Here is a 24,331-nt window from a genome sequence, read left to right as displayed (position 1 = left end):
CTATGAACAAATCTATGACTGGGTTTGGACAGTACTTGCTTTTTAGGCAAAACAATGAATGATGCAATCTGAAGCTGGTAGTGCATCATACATGATATGAATTGCATCATGCTATTCCTAGAAGTCATGGATGATACAATCATAACGAAGCTTACATCACTCTGCTGAACAAATTGCCCTATATCAGCTCTAGAAATCATACAGTGTTGTGCTCTCTTATTTGTCAGTGTTTGGTTTTGCAAAGGGACACATTTCTGTTTAGCCAAAGTGAGCAGAGATGCCTTTTACTTGTGTGAACAGTGCAGATAACTTCTGCTATGTTTGTGGTGAAGTGACTTTTGCATCACAAAAGTGCAGTCTAACCACTATGGTTAAGAAAGCCTATCACCTTTATTTTGGCTGCAAAATTGGAGATCAGGACAAGAGGTGGGCCCCACACATATGCTGCAACACTTGTGCAACAAATCTTCGCCAGTGGTTGAACAGGAAAAGGAAATATATGCCTTTTGCAGTGCCAATGATTTGGAGAGAGCCAACAGATCATACCGGCAATTGTTACTTCTGCATGGTGCTTCCAGTTGGGAAAGGTGTGTCAAAGAAGAAAAAGTGGACTGTGCATTATCCAAACATTCCATCAGCTATACGTCCAGTACCCCACGGAGAAGGACTGCCGGTTCCTGATGCACCAGAATCATTCTTACTTGAGTCAGACGAGGAAGAGGAAGAGGATGAAACTTCTGGTCCTGAACCATCAATGTCACAGGACCCACATTTTCTCCCATCCTCTTCCTCTGAATCACACCTTATAACACAAGGTGAACTGAATGACCTTGTCAGGGATTTGGAACTACCCAAGAGTAAGGCAGAGCTGTTGGGCTCCAGACTACAGCAGTGGAATCTCCTGGTAGGCTATCAGGGCAAATGGAGCCCATCAATGCTTGCAGACTATTGCTGGACAGTGACAAGAGATGCTCCATTTAATGAATACAAGAGACAAGCCAAGAAGCGCCGAGTAGACACTGAATAGGACTAAACTATGTACATAATAGTTTTTTGCCTTTTGTTTCATAATCAATTTTATTTATATAACCCTTTTGCTGATTTTTAAAGCATTACATAAACAGGACAGGTGAAATATTATCATGTAAAGCAACCATAAACACATGAAAAGACCTAGGTTTACAATTTATGATTAAAACTCTACTATCTACACAATATACATAGACATAAAATGTAAAAACTTAAATATCTTAGAAACAGTAGCCAATCAGTTGTTTTAATTGTCATATTTAAATTCAGCACATCAAAATACATAATAAATAGCACATTTTATCTCTGAAGCAGACGACTTCTCAAAAATTGTAGACCAGTGTATTCTATGATTCTAAGATTACAAGAGATGTGATGTATGTTGAAATTTCAAATGATAGTTTAGCTGATAATAAATTAAACTATAAATATCTAGGGAACTGAAATGGTGTTCTGGTTCTATCACTTATCGGAAGTGCACTCTGGGACTTTTCTTTACGCATATGCACACACACCTCTCTTTTCTTCTCTCATTGTTTATGGTTCCTGCAATATCTGGTATTGTTCTAGCTCAAGAAATGTAATGTAAAAATGTACTTTATTGGAAATTTACGGCATTTGTTATTCAAAAGCGTGAAAATAGAATTAAAAAAACTTGCTAGGATTGTGGTTCTGGGTCAGATTTTGCCACATTTACTCAAGTTGAGTAGTAGTCCACTCCATGAGGATCCCCCTCGAAATTAACATGGTTACTTGAGGAGTAAGGTAATACTCAAATAAGAGTCAGAGTGGCAGTATCTGGCCCTCTGTACTCATAATTAGCATGAACACTAAAAAGAAAAGGATACAAACTGCTGTCTGGTGATCTATTTAGAGCAAAGAGATGGATATAGTTTATATTCATATTAAAAGGATTGAAACATGACAGATTCTGAGAGTGCTTTTTCATGGACTGTACGAAATAAATCTTTTGCACTGCTCATATTGAACTAACACGATTTAGTTTCTAATTTTCTGATTTTTCTTTTCCATCACAATATAGAAGTGACCTTTATCCTCCTAATTGATTAAACCCTGACACTATGCTTGTGTTGATTTATTATGAATATGCTGGCTCTAGCCAAATGTTAAAACCCAAACAGTTTTCTAAAACCTCGGCTAACAAATTACTTGGATAATAGCCAGGAGCCTGGAATCAATCCCTAGTTCTATATCTTTCTCACCAAAAACATCTGATATGTGTTAATAACAATCTATTGACTGTAAGATTTAGGACTGCAGAGATCTTTCGAGCAGTGTCCTAGATGATTAAATAAATGACTGCTGATAAGCGATAGTCAATACTGAATACAAATCAATAGATGTTTCACTACCAGCTGTTCCTAATGATAGGGAACAGAGAGTATACATACTATGAACTACATCTTTTAGACCCTTTAATTTTATTGAGCAAATTATTTCATAAGCCATCATTTGGGGGTTTCATTTTTTAACAAAAAGGTAGTAGAGTGTGGCATGGTATTTAATATCTGGCTGAGATTTAAAACTCACACTCCTTATGAAGTATGACATTTTATACTTGAAACCACAGGAACAGTTTTCCACATTTAAGTGCAGAGGAAAATTCTTCAAATTAAATTTGAACTTTATACCTTTTAACTCTCATCCAATCCTCCTCCTCCATGTACTGTGCCTGGGTCTGATGAACATGCTGGTACTGTATCAAAGTCAAATAGACCTGGCTACTGTCAAATCCCCTTCACTTAGCCTTGAACTAAGCATCAATCCTCCTGTAGATCACAGTAGTTCATGTTAGCCAGCAGCCACTCCCTCTCATGGACAACTGGCTTGAGGACTAAATAAACTGGTCACTACAGCTTATTTGGCAGCACTATTGCATCTGACGCTGCTTGGACTCTAGTCCTCTAATGAACACCTGCCCAGAACTCATCCACTGACCTCAGAGGCGACCCACATAAGTGTGTGTGTGGATCTGCCTGCATGGAGCTTATTGCTGGATGGAGGCCATAGGAATAAACTGCCCTGCTATAGGTGCTGTCATTCTAATGGGCTGTTACATGGAAGTCCCTCTGTTGGTTGCCCAGAATGAGGAATCCCTGGCACCTTCTGAAAAGTCTAGGGAATAACTCTTGTGCTCTGTGCAGCGCACCCTCCTGTCCAGTGCTGTTCTTTATGATGCTGAGTGCAACGTGGCTGTTCTGTTTGGCCACTATACAAGGGCCTGATTCAGCCACCTTTGCTCATACTGCCTAGTAATTTACTCCATGATGATTTCAGTGGGGATACCTGCTAAGGTATTACACAGCATGAGTAAGGTAGAAGGATCAGGCCCTAAATCATTACTTTGGGCTAGATTCTGACTTGGACTGGGCCTAAGCTGGGGGGAAAAGACTCTTCTTCAGCTCCCTATGTGGGCTGCCCAATCTTAGGTCCAGCCACACAGGTAAAGGCTGCTTACTTCCCTTATGTGAAGAAAAGAAGTACTAATTTTCCCAGATAGGGAACCAAGACACAGAGACTCAGGCCCAGATCCTTAAAGGTACTTTGGTGTTGCTCTGCTCAGCGTTGCAATGCCTAAGTCCTAGGCGGCCTGCTGCCCAGGGTAACTTTCATCCCCAGTGCAGGCACCCAAGCTCCCATACAATGAATGGAGAGTTCGACGCCTCAAGAAAGAATTTTCAGAAGCCAGCCAGCCAACCTGGTGCCTTTGGCTGACAGGCGCCTCCCTCCACTCAGGATCCTCAGCCATGAATTCTCTCCCGGAGTGAGTCACCTAAGCCAAGTCAGCCACTTAGGTAACCCCAGACCTAGCAGCCAAGCCCTCTCTCGCTGTCTCTTGCTCACATTCAATACTTCTTCCATGCTCACCCTACATGTCCTGGAGCCCCTAGCTGCCTTTTGTCTGGGTGCTCTGCTGCCCCTCCATCGACTGGTGGCCTACCCCTGGTCCTGCTGCTGCAGTGGCTGGCAGGTGACAGGTGTTTGGCATGTTCTGTTCATTCCTACAGGATCAAGCTGCCTTGGTGAGCTAGGCAATCCTCTTCCCAATTTGAGAATCTCAGTTTGGGGTCACTTGACATTAGGCCCTGAGCAGCTCATTTGCGATGGTGTGGCATCAGTACTTAGGTGGCTTTGCAAATACCAATGGCTGTAAACCTAGGCGCCTATGGGATTTAGGTGCCTACATACATCATTAAGGCACAGTTTTCAATGCCCCTGCTTAGCTGCCTTTAAGGATCTGGGCCAAATGTTATGCTAAAGATCTCACAGGAGGTCTGTGGCAGAGCAAGGAATTGAACCCACCAGGTCTCATAAGTGCCAAGCTAGCATCCTAACTGCTGGACCAGCCTTCCTTGCTAGGGATTGGTGGGGGAGGGGAGAAAAAGGTCTCATATGAAATCATCACTGATAAAGTTTGCAGATGACACAAAAATTGAGGGAGTGGTAAATAATGAAGAGGATAGGTGAGTCTTGCCCACATGCTCAGGGTTTAGCTCATTGCCATATTTGGGGTCGGGAAGGAATTTTTCTCCAGGGAAGATTGGCAGAGGCCCTGGAGGTTTTTCACCTTCCTCTGCAGCATGGGGCATGGGTCACTTGCTGGAGGATTCTCTGCACCTTGAAGTCTTTAAACCATGATTTGAGGACTTCAGCAACTCAGACATAGGTTAGGGGGTTGTTACAGGAGTGGGTGGGTGAGATTCTGTGGCCTGCATTGTGCAGGAGGTCAGACTAGATGATCATAATGGTTCCTTCTGACCTTAAGGTCTATGAGTCTATGAATCTCAGAGGCACAATGCCTTCTGGGGCTGCTGCTGGGATGGTACAATTTAAAAATCACCCCTTGCTCAGGATTGGGCCTAAAGGCACAATCCAGCCCTTCAAAAAATGCTTTGAAACCTGAACTGCAGTGGCATAATTATTTCTGAAATATTTCATGCTTTACCTTCAGCCCCTCCAAACACCCTTCCCAGCTGCCCCCCAGCTCCCTTTTTAGGAAAGGTGCACTAAGCTGATTGCTTATGAAAATGGAGGCGCTTGTTCCTCCAAATTCAAACTTTTGGCAATCGCCTCGTAAGATCACCAGTAACCTATTAAACTTGCAACAAAGACCCAATGTGAAAATGGTGGCAAGTAGTTTCCTAGCCAGCCAATTTTTTAAACTTCTTTTTACAAGAAGCTAACAGGTGACAGACACCCATAAGCAATATGTTCTGTAAAAACTACCCTTGCATTTCAGTCTTATACATGAATAGACTATTAATGGTGAAGAGGAGGAGGAGGTCACTGCTGGAGTTGTGCAAAATATACGATTTTTGTTTTGCAGAACTTATTATAGTTATTAGTGTATTTGTTCTGTGGTAGTATGTAGCACTTCCAGGCCCCCTTATGTTAGACTTTATATACGTGGGCCCTGATCCTGAAGAGACTTACACACATGCTTAACTTTATACATTATGAGTAGCCTGACTTCAAATTAAGTTAGGCATCCGCACAAGTCTTTGCAGGAACGAGACCACAAAATGCAAGTTATCCCCTCCACCAAAGAGCTTACAATCTAAATAGCCGACAATAACTGACAAAGGGCAGGGGAAAGGGAATAGAACATACAAGCAGAGTGAACGGTGTGATGATTTTCAGGGGTCCTGTGAGTTCCATGAGTTTTTTCTTTAGTTTGGTTGAGGGATTTGGGTTCTTTTTAAGAATAATTTTGGAGTCTGTTTTGCTTATTTACGTGTATTTCAGAGACATACTAGGTGAGAGGATAGAGATCGGGCCAGATGAGAAGGAAAGAAGAAGGAGAGAAAGTTGGAGTGTGACATGGAAGGAAATTGGATTGAGCCTGAAGTGAAGAGACTGTGAAGAAAGGGGCAGAAGGGAGCTGGAGCCATCAGCCAATCAGCAGAGGAAAAAGAACCTGGTGAGTAAAAACTGTAGAGAGCAGTTTGATGAGATCATCAATGTCCAGAATGACGCATAACAATCTGCGCGGTTCCACTTCTTTCTCAAATCTTGCTGTAGTCTCTAATTTTCAGAATGAAACCATGTAGAAACCCAAACTTCCCTGGTTTTAGTGCAATAGCCATCTTCGCTGGGAAAATGGGCCATTTGTCACTCAAACACTTGCCTGTTTGTGTTTATAACCAGACTCATTTTCTTGGGAGAAATCAGATTTTTTTTTCAAAGAGCGTGGCACTGAAGCACGATTTTCCCCTCAAATGTTTCCATTTTCAGTTTCACATCAAAGTGTAAAAGAAAAAACAAACTCTTAGCTCTGACAGAAACTTCCTATGAGACCTTGGACACATCACTTAATTTCTTTGGGTATGTCTACACTGCAGCTGGGAGCAAGCTTCCCAGCCCAGGTAGACAGACCTGTTTCACTCTAACACATTAACAATAGCATCGTGGGCACTGCTGCTCTGACAGAGGCTTGGGTAAGCCTTCCAGGTTGAAGCCCACCCCTCCCCTGGGTCTGAGCTCAGGTGGTGAAGCTAAGCTCCCACCAGTGCTACAAAGCCCACACTGCTGTTTTCAAGGCACAAATTCATAGATTCATAGATTCTAGGACTGGAAGGGACCTTGAGAGGTCATCAAGTCCAGTCCCCTGCCCTCATGACAGGACCAAATCCTGTCTAATACATCCTGGATATACATTTATCTAACCTACTCTTAAATATCTTCAGAGATGGAGATTCCACAACCTCCCTAGGCAATGCAAGTCTGTTTACCCAGGCTGGGAGGCTGGTTCCCAAATGCAGTGTAGTCAGACATATCTCTTGTGCCTCAGTTTCACATCTATAAAATGGGACTAATAATACTTCCTTTGTCCTGTCTATTTAGGAGGTAAACTCCTCAAAGCAGGGGCTGTCTCATGAATATGTACTGCCCCTAGTACAATGAGACCCACATCTCTGTAGGGGCTTCTAGGCACTAACGTAATACAAATCATTAATAAAGGACCACAGAGCTTAATCACCTACTAAGACTTTTTTCCCTCCTTCTCCATCTTAAACATATCTGCCATTCATTAGGTGAGATTGCAAGAGCAGTGCATGTCCCTGGAAGGAAACATTTTCTGAATAATGAAACATATACAGATCTCACGTGAAACACGGCCGTTTTCAGTCCATCTTGTATCTAGTGATCTGGTCACCTTTCTTTTAATGTATTTCAGAAGACTCACACTTTCTAGTCTCTCACATGCATGCTTGAGTCAGTTAGCTATCAGTATTTTAAATAACATTTTCCTAAGACTGTTAGGATTTAGAAAGAAAAATACTAAGGTAGGTTTTTTAGAAGGATTTGGAGTTTTTGATATATGTTTTAGTTGCTCATTAAACAAATAAAAGTCATTCCTTTTCTCTTGAGTGTTTGGGTTCTGTGAAAATCTTCTGTGCCCTATGGGAAAAAATGTATATTGCTTAGGAATTAAGGTCAAATCAGCCCTTAAACCTGCATGGTTTTATGGAAGATGTAGAACTGAGATGGTATGAGTAATGCTCCTAGCTTCAAAATTATGTTAGCAAAAAGAGACTGCTGTCAAAAAGGCTACATTGATGGACAGATGATATGCTGCAAGAATTCTAACAGTGATCCACTAGGGCTCTGAAGAATGACTAGATGCGAAGAAAACTATGAACTAGATTTGGTCTGAAGTTGGATGCTGCTTTTGAGACTCTCTTTATTGCAGAAGGATGAGGATGAGTCTGAGAACATCTGAGGGTCTGATGCAGCTTCTGATGCACTGTTTTAACATAACTGCTCTGGAATTAACTGGTATAATTACAAGCCTTACCTGGCAATAAGATGTAAATAACCTCCAACCCATTATCGCCAACCCCAACTGTTCAAAATCATTAGTCAAGCCCCCCAGAATCACAAGATTGACACTGGAATCGTCTGATTTGAAAAAAATAATACATTTGCATGGATGCCCAAACCTTATATTTGTCCTTTCATTCTTTTTTTCTCTTTTAAGAGAGGTCTGGAAATCTATTTTTTCCAGAATGATGTGGTTTTAACCCTGCTTTAGTATTTGAAACAATGTTTCTGTTCTTTTAATGTACTTTCCCTTTCTGCATCCCTGTCATGTCCTTAATTGCTGATTGAGATGCTTAAAAAATGAAGCCAAAATGAATGAGTCTCAGTATAAATGATGGAGACTTGACAGGTAAGTATAGCATTGTTGGAATTAAAAGAGGGAAAATGTCTCAAAACTCTAACGAGACTTCCTAGTCACTCTGAAATGAATCCATTATGAGTATAGTTAAGTAGGAATGATACTGGAAAAAAATATATATGAAAACGCCTTGTGTTTTATACTGAAAAAAAGTTTCTACTTTCTGTGTAAGAAGTGAACAGAAAACCACCAAAGACATTAGTCTTGATATTTGTACTGGCACTGATGCAGAAAAAATTGGACACAAACAAAATAACCTTGAAATAACCTTTCTTCCCTGGACTGCGATAGTTTAGAAATTGCACTAATCCCATGGTTTTAGAAAGTTGCTCTGTCCAGTATATATACATGGGCACATACCATACACACCTACCAGCCATGTCACACACATATGCTTCCCCTATACACACAGAATGCCCACAGGGCATCTCATTCCCCCCCCCCCCCGCACCCCGGCCCCACACATTTCTTACAAAAACTACCCCCAACTCTCACTCGCTCCTCACACATAGCTCCCATGTCTCACACGCAAACACCCCTATGCCTTTCCTTTCTCATGCACCCCACTTTGCTCACTCTCTCACACACAAATTTCACTGCCCATGACCACACTCCCTTCCCTTCCACGCCTCATCCCCATCTCTCTCCACACACATCCCCACGCATGCACCCCCAGCGGCAGCGCTCCAGGCTAGCCAAAGAGCATGACTATAGTGTAAAGACCACCTGAATGTATATGAACTGCAGCCCAGCACCCTCTTCCTCCCTCTGTGCTATGCACACACTGCTTCCCTCCCCCTGCCATGGAGTGGAGGCTGGTATGGTTCAGAGGAAAACAAAGGACAACCACATTGCTGGGCTGAGGGGTAGCGAAACAGGGCCCTGCAGCCTCCTGCTCTGCCAGCCCTAACAGACACATGAGTCTGCAGTAGGGTTGCAAACACTCCCGTACTACAGGGAATGTCCCTTATTTAAACAGGAAATTGCCTGTCCCATACTAAATCAGTACAAGACACCTTTTATCCTGTATTTCAACATACTAGAACTATGATCATTATACAAAGCCAGTTTCATTATCATCTTATCTTCCAATGATCTAAAGTTTGTAAAAATAAGACAATGTAGTAATGCAGAATCAGTCCCACAATTTACTGAACCAATGGAATTGTAGCACAGAGATTCCCAAACTATGGGGTGAGCGCAATAGGGTTATCGGGGGGCACAAAAGGCTGCAGTCAGGGTGGAACTCTGTCCAGCAAGGGAAGTGGACAGGACTCTATGCAGGTAGTCTCGGCTGCCTGGACCAGCTCCCTGCCCGTCTCACTCCCCCACTGCCACAGCAGCCACCAACCAGCAATGATGCGCCTCGGCTGGGGATGTTGGCAGAGACTCTGCGAGCAGGGAGGCTACACCCTGGAAGTACTCACCCCACTGCCAGACAGAGGCCCTTTCTGACCCTGGCCCTTCCGCACAGCTCCAGGGCACATAACCCCGTCCACTTGTCCTGCCAGACAGAGCTCAAGGGCTGGAGTCAGCTGGGCCCTGTCCAGCAGGGGGTCAACACTCACCAGTGTAACTTTCCACCCCCCACTCCCGACCCTGGCCCTCCAGTGCTGCCCTGTTTACTTCCAGACAGCCGAGACTGCCTGACTGCTTCAGGGACGGGAAGGTTTCCTCAACTGCAGCATGGTTAGCACCCCGCATCCCGTGGTACTGGGCACCCCACCCCTGGTCCCCGTGGGCCCAGGTTACTCTGCCCTCCAGAGCCATGCTAAGAAACCAGTCCTGTATTTTCAAAATACAATGTTGGCAACCCTCGTCTGCACCACAAAGGCAAACACAGGCACAGGCAGCAGCAGCAGGCCCACTGGCTTCCATAGCAACGGCGGGGGGGGGGCACTGGGAGGCTTGGCGTCTAGTTGCTAAGGGAAGGAGGGGAGGCTGACAACCACTGTAACTAGGTGTGCTGGGCACAACAAGCAGCCTCCAGCAGGCCTGGGCCAAGCCAGTCTGACCTGCAAGGAGTGAAACAAAAGCCACCGTTGCTAGTGTGATGATAGGCATCAGCAGCAGCCTTAGGCTGGCCCCATAGTGCGGGGTCAGACTGCCCCAAGAGGGGGCCCAAAATCATGGTGCTTTGGGGCCTCCCAAGTGACTTCTGACCAGGGCCACCAGAAAGAGGTTGTAGCACCAGCTTTTCTATTTTTTATTAAGGCTCAGGCAACCCCTTCCACCCCCACTCACCTTCCTCCGGCAATAAACCCAGCTGCAGTATTTTGGATGGGAAAGCAGCAAGGTGAAAACAAGAGGAAAAGCCAAGAGGAAAAGCCAACAGCATGTCGCACATGTAAGTAAACATCTCACCTGGTGGTTTGGAGAGATTTCAGGGGATGGTTTGTTTGAAAGGCAGGATTGGAAAGAACCAGGCTCAGAAAGTTTAGTGCTCTGTGTGTGTGTGTGTGTGTGTGTGTGTGTGTGTGTGTGTGTGTGTGTGTGTGTGTGTGTGTGTAAATTCACCCAGTGGAAAAAACCTAGATGTACAGTTTGTTTGTGTGTGTTTGTGTGAATTAACCCATTTGAAAAACCTGGATGGAGAGAGAGAGAGTATAAATTAACCCAGTTGCATTTCCTGCTGTGCAAGGATCCATCCTTGCTCTATGGTTACTTTGCAGTATTGCTGGTACAAGAAGCTAAGGGGGGCATTGCCACATTTTTGTAACGGAATGCTGTTGACTTGCAAATCATACTTATGTCTGTTTTTTTTAACATATCATTGTTAAAAGTAACACCTAAAATTTACCTGAGAGGAATTAAGAGAAAAACTTTCCCCTCCAGTTTGTTTACTTTGTGTACAGTCAGTTTCACTGTTTACCATGTATAATTAGTCACTTTCCCTTCCTGTTTGTGTTGATTATCAACCAGCAAGAGAGAAAAGCAAATCAAATAAAAACTATACACAAAAAAAGAAAAAATGAAATGGTTTAGTTTTCAAGCCGAAAATATTATCTTGTATTGTTTTGTAAAAGCACTCCCGGCGATGTATTAAATATTACTGGCTGAATTTTCAAGAGTGACTAGTGATTTCAGATGCCTCAGTTTTTAAATGCCCAACTTTAAGGGGCCTGATTTACAGGGTGTGCCCACACTTCAAGCTGGGGGGTTGATTGCCAGCTCAAGGAGACAGATTTGCACTAGGAACTAGCATGCTAATAATAGCATAGCCATGACAGCACAAGCAGCAGGAGGGGCTAGCCACCATAGTATGTATTCAACATTTGTTACAGGCATACCCTCAGGGCAGCTAGCCCCTCCTGCCCATGTTGCCATGGCTACATTCTATTTTTAGCACTCTAGCTCTCACTAAGAGGATCCAAACTTCAACTTTTAAAATAATGAACAGGCAAAGTAAGCACTAGTGTGAACCCTTTTAGGAAGTAAAATTAAGGCTCACTGCAGTTAATTCGAGTTATAACACAAACGTTACCCCAGCACAAGTCCCATCAACGCGCAGAAACCATTAAACTAAGGGGCGAGGATGCTTTAAACTCAAGTCCACTTGCCTGTTAAAGGGTCTAGGCTACAGCTCAAGTTAGTACAACTCATCAGCTATCACCACAATCTTTCTATGCTACTAATTTAATTACTCTTTGCAACTGGAGTTTTATTTTGTAGAGTGGCTTCTCTCACTCAAGTTAGGCTAACTCAAGAGAGGTTAACTCAAGTGTATATATTTTGAGTTAACTCTGCCATGAAGAAATAGCCTCAGACAAAATTTGTTATTGAAAATCGTTTAGCTTATATCAGGGCAGGGCAAGGTTTCCTATACAACAGTGTTAATCGGTTCTTCCAAAATGATACACAGTCCAGCTACCACAAGGTAAGAGCTTGTACAGGTTCTATTCCAAACCAAGAATGAAGTTGGTGAGATAATCCAGCTACATGTACCTATGGTTAGTTGGCCCAGTCTGTGTGATCACACCATTCAGATATACATAGGAGTGCGTAGCATGGGGATGATTGCGGTGTTCAGTACAATTACTCACAAGTAAATATCTGAATAATCTGCCACCTGTACACATCTGAATTAAGTGATTGCAATGCATGTTCAGTCCAAGTAACCCACAGGTGTGTGTAGTTAGTTGATTGCATGTCATATGTTCAACATTTTCAAGGATGGTTGCAGTTGGAATACTCTAGAAAGGGTGCAGGATGTTGTATGCACTTAGTGCTGCTTAGGAAATGCTCAGCATAGCCATTCGAATAGTTTAGAAAGTATGCTAACATTTACATACAGATCTACTTTTGTTCCACACACAACAGGAGATTTTCACAGATGTGTTTGTTCCTCAACCTTTTATGTGGCTTGTAAGAGCTTGAGTGGTAACTTCTCAGCTTGCCCAAGCCTCACAAAGTCAGGTCTACTGACAGCAGAGCCTGGGCAGTGCTATGAATAGCACTAACTTTTTTTTTTATGGCATCTGCTACAAAAAGAACATAGTGAAGATCTTTTAAATATCATCATGATTCAACACAATCCAATTGTCATAATGGAGACTGCTGGATTGATATAAAATAGATAACTGAACTCTGAAGTTAAGACCATTTTTAGTCTCTCCCTTCCAATTCTCACCAAGCAACTAAAAGAAACCAACAGTTTATTTTACCTTCCATCCAAAAAATTACATTAAAAGAACATTGTGCAAGCTTGCAAAATCAAAGACTCAAAAATGAGGAAGTACTACACTTAAGAATGTCTTTGCAACCTTGATTTGTCCTCCCCTTCCCCGCTGTTTGTATGCATTATAATATACGTGATCTTATACAATTTTTGTTAGGGTAGCAAATTATTTTTCTTGGTGTAGAAAGTTACTGTGAAAGTGAATCAGATTAATTGATACATTACTTAAACTATTTAGACTATCGAAGTATCTTTATTTTCTATTTAGTTCTGAAGTCGTTACGTTGGCAACACAGTAAACTTCAAATTGTCTGGTTTAATGCAGACAGTGGGCTGTATTAAAGAGGATTTCTTAAGGTGTTTGTATTTTATGAACGGAATAACAGTGCATGCCTTTTTTTCTTCAGAATGACAGCTGATATTTTATTTGAGACATCAACATACATTTATGATAAGATTTGGTGGCAGAGGTTTTACTATTTCTTTTGCGCAAAAGCTAGAAAGTGTATTCCTATTAGATGTTGAAGATTAAATGCTTTCCATTCCAACAGCAACTAACAATGGTGTTAAACAGCAACTAAAGCTAGCCATTTTAAAAATCAGTAGGTCTGCATAACTTGCGTCAAAGAGTTTTTAAAAAGTTAGCTGAAGAGCTCTCTGGATCATTAATGTTGATTTTCAATAAGTCATGAAACACTGGGGAAGTCCCAGAGAATGGAAGAAAGCTAGTGTTGTGCCAATATTTAAAAGGATAAACAGAGAGATTTCGGTAATGATAAGCACCTCAGTCTGATATCAGTCTCAGGCTAAATAACAGAACGGCTGATACGGGACTCAAGATTCATAAACTCATAGACTTTAAAGGTCAGAAGGGACCATTATGATCATCTAGTCTGACCTCCTGCATAATGCAGGCCACAGAATCTCACCCACTCACTCCTGTAACAAACCCCTAACCTAAGTCTGAGTTATTGAAGTCCTCAAATCGTGGTTTAAAGACCTCAAAGTGCAGAGAATCCTCTAGCAAGTAACCCGTGCCCCATGCTACAGAGGAAGATGAAAAACCTCCAGGGCTTCTGCCAACCTGCCCTGGAGGAAAATTCCTTCCTGACCCCAAATATGGTGATCAGTTAAACCCTGAGCATGTGGGAAAGACTCATCAGCCAGCACCCAGGAAAGAATGATCTGTAGTAACTCAGATCCCACCCCATCTAACATCCCATCACAGACCACTGGGCATATTCTTGTTACTAATAATCAAAGATCAATTGCCAAATATGCCAAAATTAGGCTATCCCATCATACCATCCCCTCCATAAACTTATCAAGCTTAGTCTTGAAGCCAGATATGTCTTTTGCCCCCAGTACTCCCCTTGGAAGGGTGTTCCAGAACTTCATTCCTCTAATGGTTAGAAACCTTCCTCTAATTCCAAGTCTAAACTTCCTAGTGTCCAGTTTATATCCATTTGTTCTTGGGTCCACATTGGTACTAAGCTTAAATAATTCCTCTCCCTTCCTGATATTTACCCCTCTGATATATTTATAAAGAGCAATCATATCCCCCCTCAGCCTTCTTTTGGTTAGGCTAAACAAGCCAAGCTCTTTCAGTCTCTTTTCATAAAACAGGTTTTCCATTTCTCAAATCATCCTAGTAGCCCTTCTCTGTACCTGTTCCAGTTTGAATTCATCCTTCTTAAACATGGGAGGCCAGAACTGCACACAATATTCCAGATGAGGTCTCACCAGTGCCTTGTATAATGGTATTAACACTTCCTTATCTCTGCTGGAAATACCTTGCCTGATGCATCCTAAAACTGCATTATCTTTTTTAACAGCCATATCACATTGGCAGCGCATAGTCATCATGTGATCAACCAATACTCCGAGGTCCTTCTCCTCCTCTGTTACTTCCAACTGATGCGTCCCCAATTAATAACCAAAATTCTTGTTATTAATCCCTAAATGCATGACCTTGCACTTTTCACTATTACATTTCATCCTATTACTGTTACTCTAGTTTACAAGGTCATCCAGATCTTCCTGTATGATATCCCAGTCCTTCTGTGTGTTAGCAATGTCATAGCATTCCCTCTCAGATCTGAACCTTAGAGTTCAGAAAATGAGATACTAGCACCTGAATCCTCTAAGCTTAATTACCAGCTTAGATTTGATAGCATTGCCACCAACCAAAAATATAGTGTTTTGGGGCACTCTGACCTCCCCAACCTTCCCTGGGGACCCCAAGAACCCAGATTCCTTGGGTTCTTAAAACAAGGAGAAATAAGCCATTCCCCCGCCTTTCCCCCTCCCAGAATTTCCCTCCCTGGGCTATCCTGAGAGATACTGATCCAACCTCTTAATTCACCATACAGAGAAGCATCTCCCTTCCCTTCCACAAAGAGGCAAACAGATTCAAGGAAAACAGAGAGAGATTCTATCTCTCCCCCCTCCTGTCTCCCCCACCCGTCCTGGTGAGTTATCCCAATCCCCTGGAATAAAACAAGGGAAACAAGAAAAAAAATCAATCAGGTTCTCTAAAAAGAAATCTTTTAATAAAAGAAAGGAAAAAGTAAAGAATTATCTCTGTAACTTTCAAGATGTAAATATTACAGGGTCCTATAGCTTACAGACACCAGAAAGAGACTTTCCCCCCAATACCAATACAAATCAAAATATTCCCAGCAACTACACATAAAAAAGTTAACCAGCCAGATCCACAATTGCAAATAGAGTAAAACAATCAAAAAGCCTAAACCACATGTTTTTACTTACTATTTGAAAAGAAACTTAGAGAGCCTGTAGTAATGTCTGGTCTCTCTCAGACCCTCCAAGAGAAGAACACACAACAGACAAAGAACACACACAAAAGCTTCCCTCTACCCAAATTTAAAAGTATCTTGTCTTCTGATTGGTCTTCTGGTCAGGTGTCCAGTTCCCTGCTTGTAACCCTTTACAGGTAGAAGAGACATTAACCCTTAACAATCTGTTTATGACAATCAATACCTCCCAGCTTTGTGTCATCTGCAAACTTTATTAGCACATTCCCACTTTTTGTGCCAAGGTCAGTAATAAAAAGATTAAATGAGATTTCTTTGTGTTTAATTTATGAGAATATGCTTGTTAAGACAAGAGTAAATGAGGAACTGAGATCTTTTGAATTAGTGTGATGACACTGTAGCTGCTAAAGAAGCATTTTGGCTGACTGAAGGATTAGATTCTTTTATAAACACGCATGAAGATATTCCTTGAGCACTTGTAGCAAAAGACTTTTTTTTTAGTCAAGCATATTTCTTTCAAGGAGGATCAAGTATACTTATCAGATAAAATATTTTCATGTTGGAGTTCATTCTGTTATCATGGAAACAATTTTTATTGCCATCCTTCAGGTATTCAAAGACTGTCCTGTATAATTATTAGATCTATAGAATTTGGAACAGTTTGTAGGATCCATACTCCCCCCCTCCAATGGTTAAGAAGCTGTGTGGAGGGAGTTAATGCTGTAATAAATCTCATTACCATGCCCAGAACAGGGCTGTGTAAATTAAGGCATCTTGGAGCTGGAGAATACAGTGGAGAACAGCTGCACCCTAGCTCTGGACCCTTTCTGGCTAGCCATATCCCATTCATCCACTCAACACACATAATGCAATAAAGGCTCTTTGACGTGGAGTAGCTACTGGTGGTTATGTGAGGGGGATGCAGTACTACTGTCATACTGCAGAGCTGTCTTTACACACTTCTCCAGTCACAGACAACATAGGAATATTCTTCTGATTTTGCCAGGGAAATCATGCATTTGCTTCCCTCCTTGTTTCAAAGCAGAGGGCATCATATTGCCCTCAGACTAGATAAACTGCAATGGTTAAATAAAAGGCTGCTCCTTAGAGCATGGTAAGGTAAAATTCAGCATATGGTAATCTCTTCCCCACCTAAATTACTCAAATTTCTATTCCTGCTATTGTATTAAAATTCACTGGCACAATACCCTTCTTTGACCAAAGAAGTATCTTTTCATCAGCCTTGTGAGTTTGGGCAAGAGCAGGTGCTTGAAAGCCACTGAGGTGCAGTGTTACAGCTGATGTTCAGTGAAGCAGGCTTCCTTGTCTTTGCTGTGGTTTCCCATTACGTTTGTGCTACACAACCTTTTATCCTGTGTTCACTCTGTTCTACTACTGAAGAATGAAATCGGAGAAGGTAGACGTGCAAGGCTGTTCCTGTTAACAATGCCAGTGTGCTGTATTTACTTCTCCCAGAGACTAGAGTCTGTCGAGCTTTATCCTCCTTTATTTTGCACCTTTGCTACTGAATCTACAGAAAATCATTAGCTGGCCGGGAAATAGTTAAGGCAGTTCATGTCGTTCCACTGTATGCTCCCTCATCCTGGAATACCTTGGGCAGAATTTTAAACCCATGTTTAAATTTAGGGATAGTGAGCAAGTTTGACCCAAAACTTTGTCCAAAGCTGGAATTGAAAGGTTTTGAACAGAACAGATTTGGACAATGTTTTTGGAAGTCAGCTCACCTTTCATTCTCCTGGGCCTCAGGAACTACTACTTCTTTCGGGGATCAAAAGCCAAAATATCCCAAGAAAGAGATTAGTGTCCTTAAGGTATGTCCAGCCCATTCAGTACTTGTGTGTCCAGCACTGTGTGGACATGCAAAGCAGGTGAGTGTGCTTGAGGGGGCTTTTCTTCCTTTACCCTGATGTAGAAGCCTGCCAATGGGGACCCACACTTCTGTTTGTATACACCAATCAGCAGAAGGCCACTGCACAGCATGTGAGTTGCAACCTGCAGTTGAGTAGCAGCCCGGCTGTTGCAGTTTGCACTCCTCTGTGACAGCCAAAATATCTTCTGTGACTTCTGCTGGAGCATAGCTCCTCTGTCCTCATCATCCCCACAGAGTGGGTTGCAGCTTCTAGTAAATCAGTATTGGGGGTAGCCATGTTAGTCTGTAGCCACAAAAACAACAAGGAGTCTGGTGGCACCTTAAAGACTAACAGATTTATTTGGGCATAAGCAAATCAGCATGGTCCAAAGTATTTTGATCTCCCTCTGCTGGCTCTGCAGCAGAAGTTGACTAATTGTTACTGGTTCACAAAAATTAGTTGACATAAGTCACTAAGGCCCCAGTCCTGCAAATAATCAATGGAACAACTCCCATGCTTAATGTTAATTCTGTAAACACTTCAGCCTGAATGCAGAATTGGTGCAACAAAAATAACCAGATTAATTTCAGCTTTGTTGAAAACAGCACTAAAGTTAGTTTTTCCAAACTGAAAAAGAAATGTCATGCAGAAATGTATTGTCAGGCTTCTGAGGATACAGGAATATTAAATAAGTGTAAAATAAATTGACAGTGTTTTAAACAATTACTGTCAGTTTGACCACAAAAATGTATTTTTAAGCCTCACTTTTAAATGAGTAGGTTATATTTTATTCTGAGTAATCAAAGAGAAGTTCTACATAGAAGGTGCCATAGTATGGCACAAAGGCTGGATGATTAATAAAGTATTCTTGATTGACTAGTAGTATCTGTACTTTGTTCACTCTCTCCAGGAGCATAGAGAGTTGAAGGGACACATTGATCAGAAAGGCAGGTCTCTCTTTTACTCCAAAGCCATAAGAGCTGCCAGAATGCACTATAGGGCCATTGGAATTAAGTGAGTGTATATGTTTTTCTCATCCCATTACTCAGTGTTGCTTATTTTCCCCTGTAACATTCCATGCCTTTCAGCTGCTATGGCAATCAGCAGTACTGCTTATACTCTGGGTGTGTGTGTGTACACACACATATATATACAGTGCACAGGAGGTTAACTTTAAGAACCTGGGCTCTTGCCCTCCCCTGAATTTCATCCTCTAATGTTGGAAGTATGAAAATTATCACTCAGTTGCATTAATTCACGCACACACACTTAATATAGAGTAGGTTAGACCTCCAAATACTCATCCTTCCTGCATCTCCCTCATCCCTTGAATCACACTTTCAAAATTTGAATGCAGTCATTTACACTCTACTTTTGCTGCTGATTCCTACAACTACTGAGTAAGCATGTTGGATGCCCCAGGAACAATTATAGACCTTCGTTCTGAAAACACTCATGCACATTGTGACGTTCTATACCTTGGGGGAGCATGCTGTAACTTCCATATTCCTCATTTTCATATAATCCTGATATTACATATAAAATATGCCTTGTAAGGTAACAGGGGAAAAGTTATGATCTGCTAAAAGTCATTTCTCTATCCATATATGTATATCATTAATGCATATAAAGTTGTGAGAATTGTGTAGTATAGTTGTCACTAAAACATGCTGTAAATTGAGGGAATCAGCCAGATATTAGTTCCCCAGAAGCAACAGCAAGGAAAGTAACCAATGCCCAGGCGAGATGTCAAACAACCATTGTCCAGCAAGGGAGCTACAATGCAATGACTCACCTGCATGTGGCCACACCAGGGGAATTGCTCAACCTTGCATGGAGAGACTCCATAATGCTCACCTCACTCAGGGGAGGGGGGCAGAGCCAAGGGGGAGGAAAGGACATAATAAAAGGAAGAGACCTTTGCCATGCTCTCCCTTTCTCTTCCACCTACATATACAGACATCACCACACCAAGTGACTGAAGCACTGATCAAAGGGGAGAGCCTGGCTAAAAAGCAACCAGCCAGTCTGTGGTGAGAAGCATCTAAATTTGTGAGGGTACTGAAAGTGTTAAGATCAGCGTAGAATGTGCTTTGCTTTTATTTCATTTGACCTTATCTGATGTGTTATGTTTTGACCTATAATCACTTAAAATCTATCTTTATAGTTAATAAATCTATTTGTTTATTCTACCTGAAGCAGTGCATTTGGTTTGAAGTGTGTCAGGGGCTCCCCTTAGGATAACTAGCCTGATACATATCAATTTCTTTGTTAAATTGATGAACTCATATAAGCTTGCAGTGTCCAGCAGGTATAACTGGACACTGCAAGAGGGAGGTTCTTAGGGTTGTGTCTGGGCCCGGAGAGATTGGCTAGTGTCATTCGTTTGCAAGTAGCCAGAAGCAGCTTACATGCCAGAGACCGCACGTGAACAGCCCAGGAGTGGGGTTCTCACAGCAGAGCAGGGTAAGGCTGGCTCCCAGAGTCAAGGATTGGAGTCACCTAGCAGGTCACTGGTCCAGAAAACACCATAGGAGAACATCACACACATATTTAATTTTACTACCATGCGTAGCCTTACTCAATTCAGTGGGACTACCTATGATAGCAACATCAAGCATGTGCATGAGTATTAGCAGGATCAGGATCATAATCATGATCTTCACCCTAATGGGTTAAATCCACTTCTGATGTAACTTCACACACTAGTACATATGACCCTAATGACCATTGCCTAATAAAGAAGGAAAGAGAGCCAGTCTTCATGATGTCTTGATGACAGTTCCTAGTGTACATCACAACTAGCAGAGACTCTTCTTTAAGATTAAAAGAAAAGTCAGCAGTCAGGATTTTGTTTCACTCTTTCCTTGGTGGTTGGAAGCTACTTTTGCCCACAGGTCCCTCTTTCTCTAGAAGACAGGGGTGTGGTGCCCTTTCAAGCTCGCGGGAAGGAAATTGTAGCAAATGGGCAAAATGAAAAGTGAGTGAAGGGCCCTATGCTGCGTGGTTAGTAAGGTGGGGAGGGCTGAAGGGCCTCACTCCCCTCCTATGGTCCCTGGGCTGGGGCCAGGCCCTCCCCTCAGCACAGAGATTGCTCCCTCTAGCACACAGGCAGCATTAGCCACTCTGACAGAGAAGCAGAGACTGTAGAAACTAATGGAGACTGCAGTGGTCATGCCTAGGTGCTCAGGAGGAGACTGTGCCTCTCAGAAACACAATTGTTCCTGGAGTTGCACTTGTGGTGCAGCAGCGCAGCAAAGGCCACACATTCAGGCACCTTTGAGCCCTAAGGCTACTGCACTTACTGCACCTATGGACCAGTATGGCCTTAATCACTGAATATTTACATGAGAATTTGCACCTTTATAATCAGGTCTGGCAACATCTGGCTGTGCGTTTACTTGTTCGTTTTATCAAACTAATATAGGATATGAGACACTTAAAATGCACTTCCTCCATCACTGCCTGAACAAGTAGTACCCATTCTGGTTATGGGTCAGCTGGCTCCCTATCTTAAGCACTAGGGGCCAGATCCTCACGTGGTGTATGCTGACTTACACCATGTGAGGATCTGCCCGTGGTTGTTTTGATGTCATTCTTTTCCCTCCTTTTTCTTTTCTTTAATGTTTTGTACTTTATTTCCCCCCCCTTTCCCATCCTTTATTTAGATTGAATGTTAATGCTGGAAAAACAAACAAATGTCACGATCTCCACAGACATGAAACCGATCCATAACAACATGCTTGCAGTAATTTGTCATTATCTTACACTTATCTGATACTATTTTGCCTTACGTTAACATGCTTTAATTTTAAAAAAATGATTCAAAAATATAAAAAGAAACTGAATATTAGCTGGTGCAATGGGAGAACACTTGGCATTCTCCCCAGACTGGGGAGTGAGAAAGAGGTTATTGTAAAATGGAGTGGACAGTTGTATGGGCAGTTCTGGTTGCACTGATGCCTATTGTCAGCTCTGAAACAACTTGCATTTAAATGTTCTAGCCTGAGGATACCCACTGTTCATAAATCAAGCCTGTAGTTGGGGTACAGACTATAGGGCCAGACATCCTCAAAGATTTATAACCTCCCCACTGCAAAATTGTTTCTAGATACACACAGCTAGGAAAGTACAATAGCGTATTGTGTTCTTCTGTGCTGGAGTACCCCATGAGTCTCATTGGTTTCCGTTCATCTGAGTCCCCAATTCTAAGAAAGTGTACAAAACCCCCATTGATCAATTGGCTGAGCTGTCAGGGCACAGCTAATGGCGTTCTTGCTTGTGCCAATCTTTCATACCCCAGTGGTTTTATTTTGTTTATCTCTTGCACCTGGGTTAATTGCTGCAATCTACTGAGTCAGTTGGTGCAATGGGATATAAATGAAGTAGGAAGAAAGGGGGAAAGATCTGGGTGGGCTGTTAATACATTAAGAAGAGCAGGGCCAGCTGCATCCTGCTGAAGCTGAAAAGTATAGTATACACTTTAAAAAAACTAAAGCATGTAAATTCAATAGCAGGCTCAGATGGTTAATATTTTTGCTGAGCATTCTAGTCAGTCAAAACACCCCCATTAATATCCCGAAGAAATAAACAAGCCACTATGTCCAAGATGAGAAAAATATTATCCTGCTATCTCCATAGCCTCATTACAATTGTAAGTATATCATTCAGTATTATAAAATGCATAGGCATGAGGGATCAATATGATTGGCTTACGAAGATTCCAACCCATACACTTATGGATGACAATCACACCGGTTGCAGCTGCTTGGCCTCTTCATCACAACAGAAAATTAATATGCAACTGCATTCTTAGTCCGAATCAGACCAGCAAGATAACTGGTACAAAATAGCTCTATAAAATGTAACAGACATAATTCAATTGAATGTGTTAATAATCCTCCTGCCAGGTGCCACTGACAGCAACAAGGGCTAGGTTCAATGTATCTAAGGTACATTGATATATGACTCGAAGCCCACCCAGAGCAGTACTCTTGTTTCTGGGTGTGGGAAATAAAAATAAAGCTTCCCTTGTCACGCTTATAGGAAGTTTTTTCCCCCACTCACAAGCGCTTGAAAGTCATTCAGAAATATGGAACAAATCTTTAATTTGGGAGAAAGGCAAAACAACCAAAAGAAACATGAAACAAAACAGTGATATATATTTATATATGAGAAACTGAACAACCCAAATTAATACATCAAGAGTTTAGTCATCTCCCAGTCCAGCTTATGGAGCTCCAGAACCCTGTATCACCACAAACTCCACCCACCAAAAACCTCACTCACAGGTTGAGTTAGTGGTAACCAGAAGATATCCAAGGGCAGCTCTCCTCTGCTTGTCAGCTCTAGACGTCAGAGAACTATTCTGCCAGATCTGATGCCAATGAGCAGCAACCTAGTCTAGTCCAGTGCTTCCAGGTCTGCCTCCACAAGCTGCGTGAGCTGGGAAACTGTGAAGTCAGCTCATTATTGTCATCACTGGTCTGGTCAGGACTTCCTGTGGAACCAACTCTACTCCACTGCTGGTAGTGAGGCCTTTGCACAGAGCCAGCTCTACTTCTCCATCATTACTGACACAGACAGACCTCTCTATGGAGTTTTTCACTGAGGTTAGGGAACCACCACATAGGGAACACAGAGCAGAACTGGACCCTAGGATAAAATCCCTATTCTCTAGATCATAGTTCTTCAAGACAAAACTTGCTATTTCTTTTTTGAGGCCAAGCTTTGTTATCCAACCAAAGTCTGTTTCTTGTTCAGTCAGGGTGATTCCTCACCCCTGGCATATCTTGCACAGTTCTATGTCCTTTCATGAGCACAGTACCAGCAACAACCTATTATCACCTTTACGAATGAAAGCAAACATTTCCAACCAAAAGAACAAAAACTCAAAAGGTGGAATTATGAGTAAACAATATTACAATTCATGTAAATAAAGTTAGCCAGAGCTGGATTTTCCACTTCTCCCCAACAGAGGGAGCAGAGAACTCCATCCTTCTAGGTTTTCTAGCCAGGGTGCTTGCTTTAGGTTTTGGATGAAGTAAAGCTGCACTTTCAGCGTTAGATACAAATCTCCTCAGAATTCTGAGGGCATCAGATCTGTTTTTTTTAAATTGCCTCTTCTCCTTAAACAACAAGGTTTAAATCGGTAAGGTATTTGTATTACAGTAACTCAGAGGCCCCATCCACATAGTGAGAGGCAGCCTCTGCCCTGAAAGAAACACAGTGTAAACAAGACAGATAAAAACAGTATTATTAACCCCATTTTGCATATTGGGAACTGAAGCACAGAGAGCTTAAGTAACTTGACCGATGTCACACAGAAAGTCTATGACAGAGCCAGGAACTGATGCATATCCTGAGTCCCAGCCCATGGTCTTAAGCACAAAACTATACATTCTGTCATCTGAGGTCCTTTCTCACATTATTTTCCTACCTTACTAGTTGTCATGCATCAGTATTTGAGAGACTGAGGCTGAACAGTGAAAGCAGAGTTCCAACCCTTTTTACATGGCAGTTCCTTTCTTAGTTCAGGATTTTCAGCATGGCTGTGAGACTGAGTGCTCTTTTTAAAATACCTTTTTAACCATTCCTATGTTCCAATATACTGTATGTTGCCACTGTACAAAGAAAAAAAAAACTAGTGCTGATATAGAATTTTCATTAGTAGAACCCAAAGCACTTTTCAAAGGGAAGTGAGTATCATTATGCCCATTTTACAGATAGGGAAATTGACGCATGGTGAGGTGAAGTAACTTGCCCAAGGTCA

General features: G+C 42.1%; 1 protein-coding gene across 2 annotated transcripts in view; it reads left to right on the top strand.

Annotated features, from left to right (window-relative positions):
- Positions 1-10,195: 10,195 nt before the first annotated feature.
- IQCA1 (IQ motif containing with AAA domain 1) overlaps positions 10,196-24,331 on the top strand; it is a 155,990-nt gene continuing 141,854 nt past the window's right edge. For both annotated transcript variants that reach the window (XM_030580167.1, XM_030580166.1), the window contains exon 1: positions 10,196-10,580. In XM_030580167.1, the coding sequence (XP_030436027.1) occupies positions 10,570-10,580 (11 nt within the window). In that variant the 5' untranslated portion in view covers positions 10,196-10,569. The remainder of the gene's footprint in view (positions 10,581-24,331) is intronic.

Source organism: Gopherus evgoodei, chromosome 11, assembly GCF_007399415.2.
Source record: "Gopherus evgoodei ecotype Sinaloan lineage chromosome 11, rGopEvg1_v1.p, whole genome shotgun sequence".
Taxonomy (NCBI): domain Eukaryota; kingdom Metazoa; phylum Chordata; order Testudines; family Testudinidae; genus Gopherus; species Gopherus evgoodei.
The sequence above is the reverse complement of the archived record's forward strand: the minus strand, read 5'-3'. Positions and strand labels throughout refer to the sequence as shown.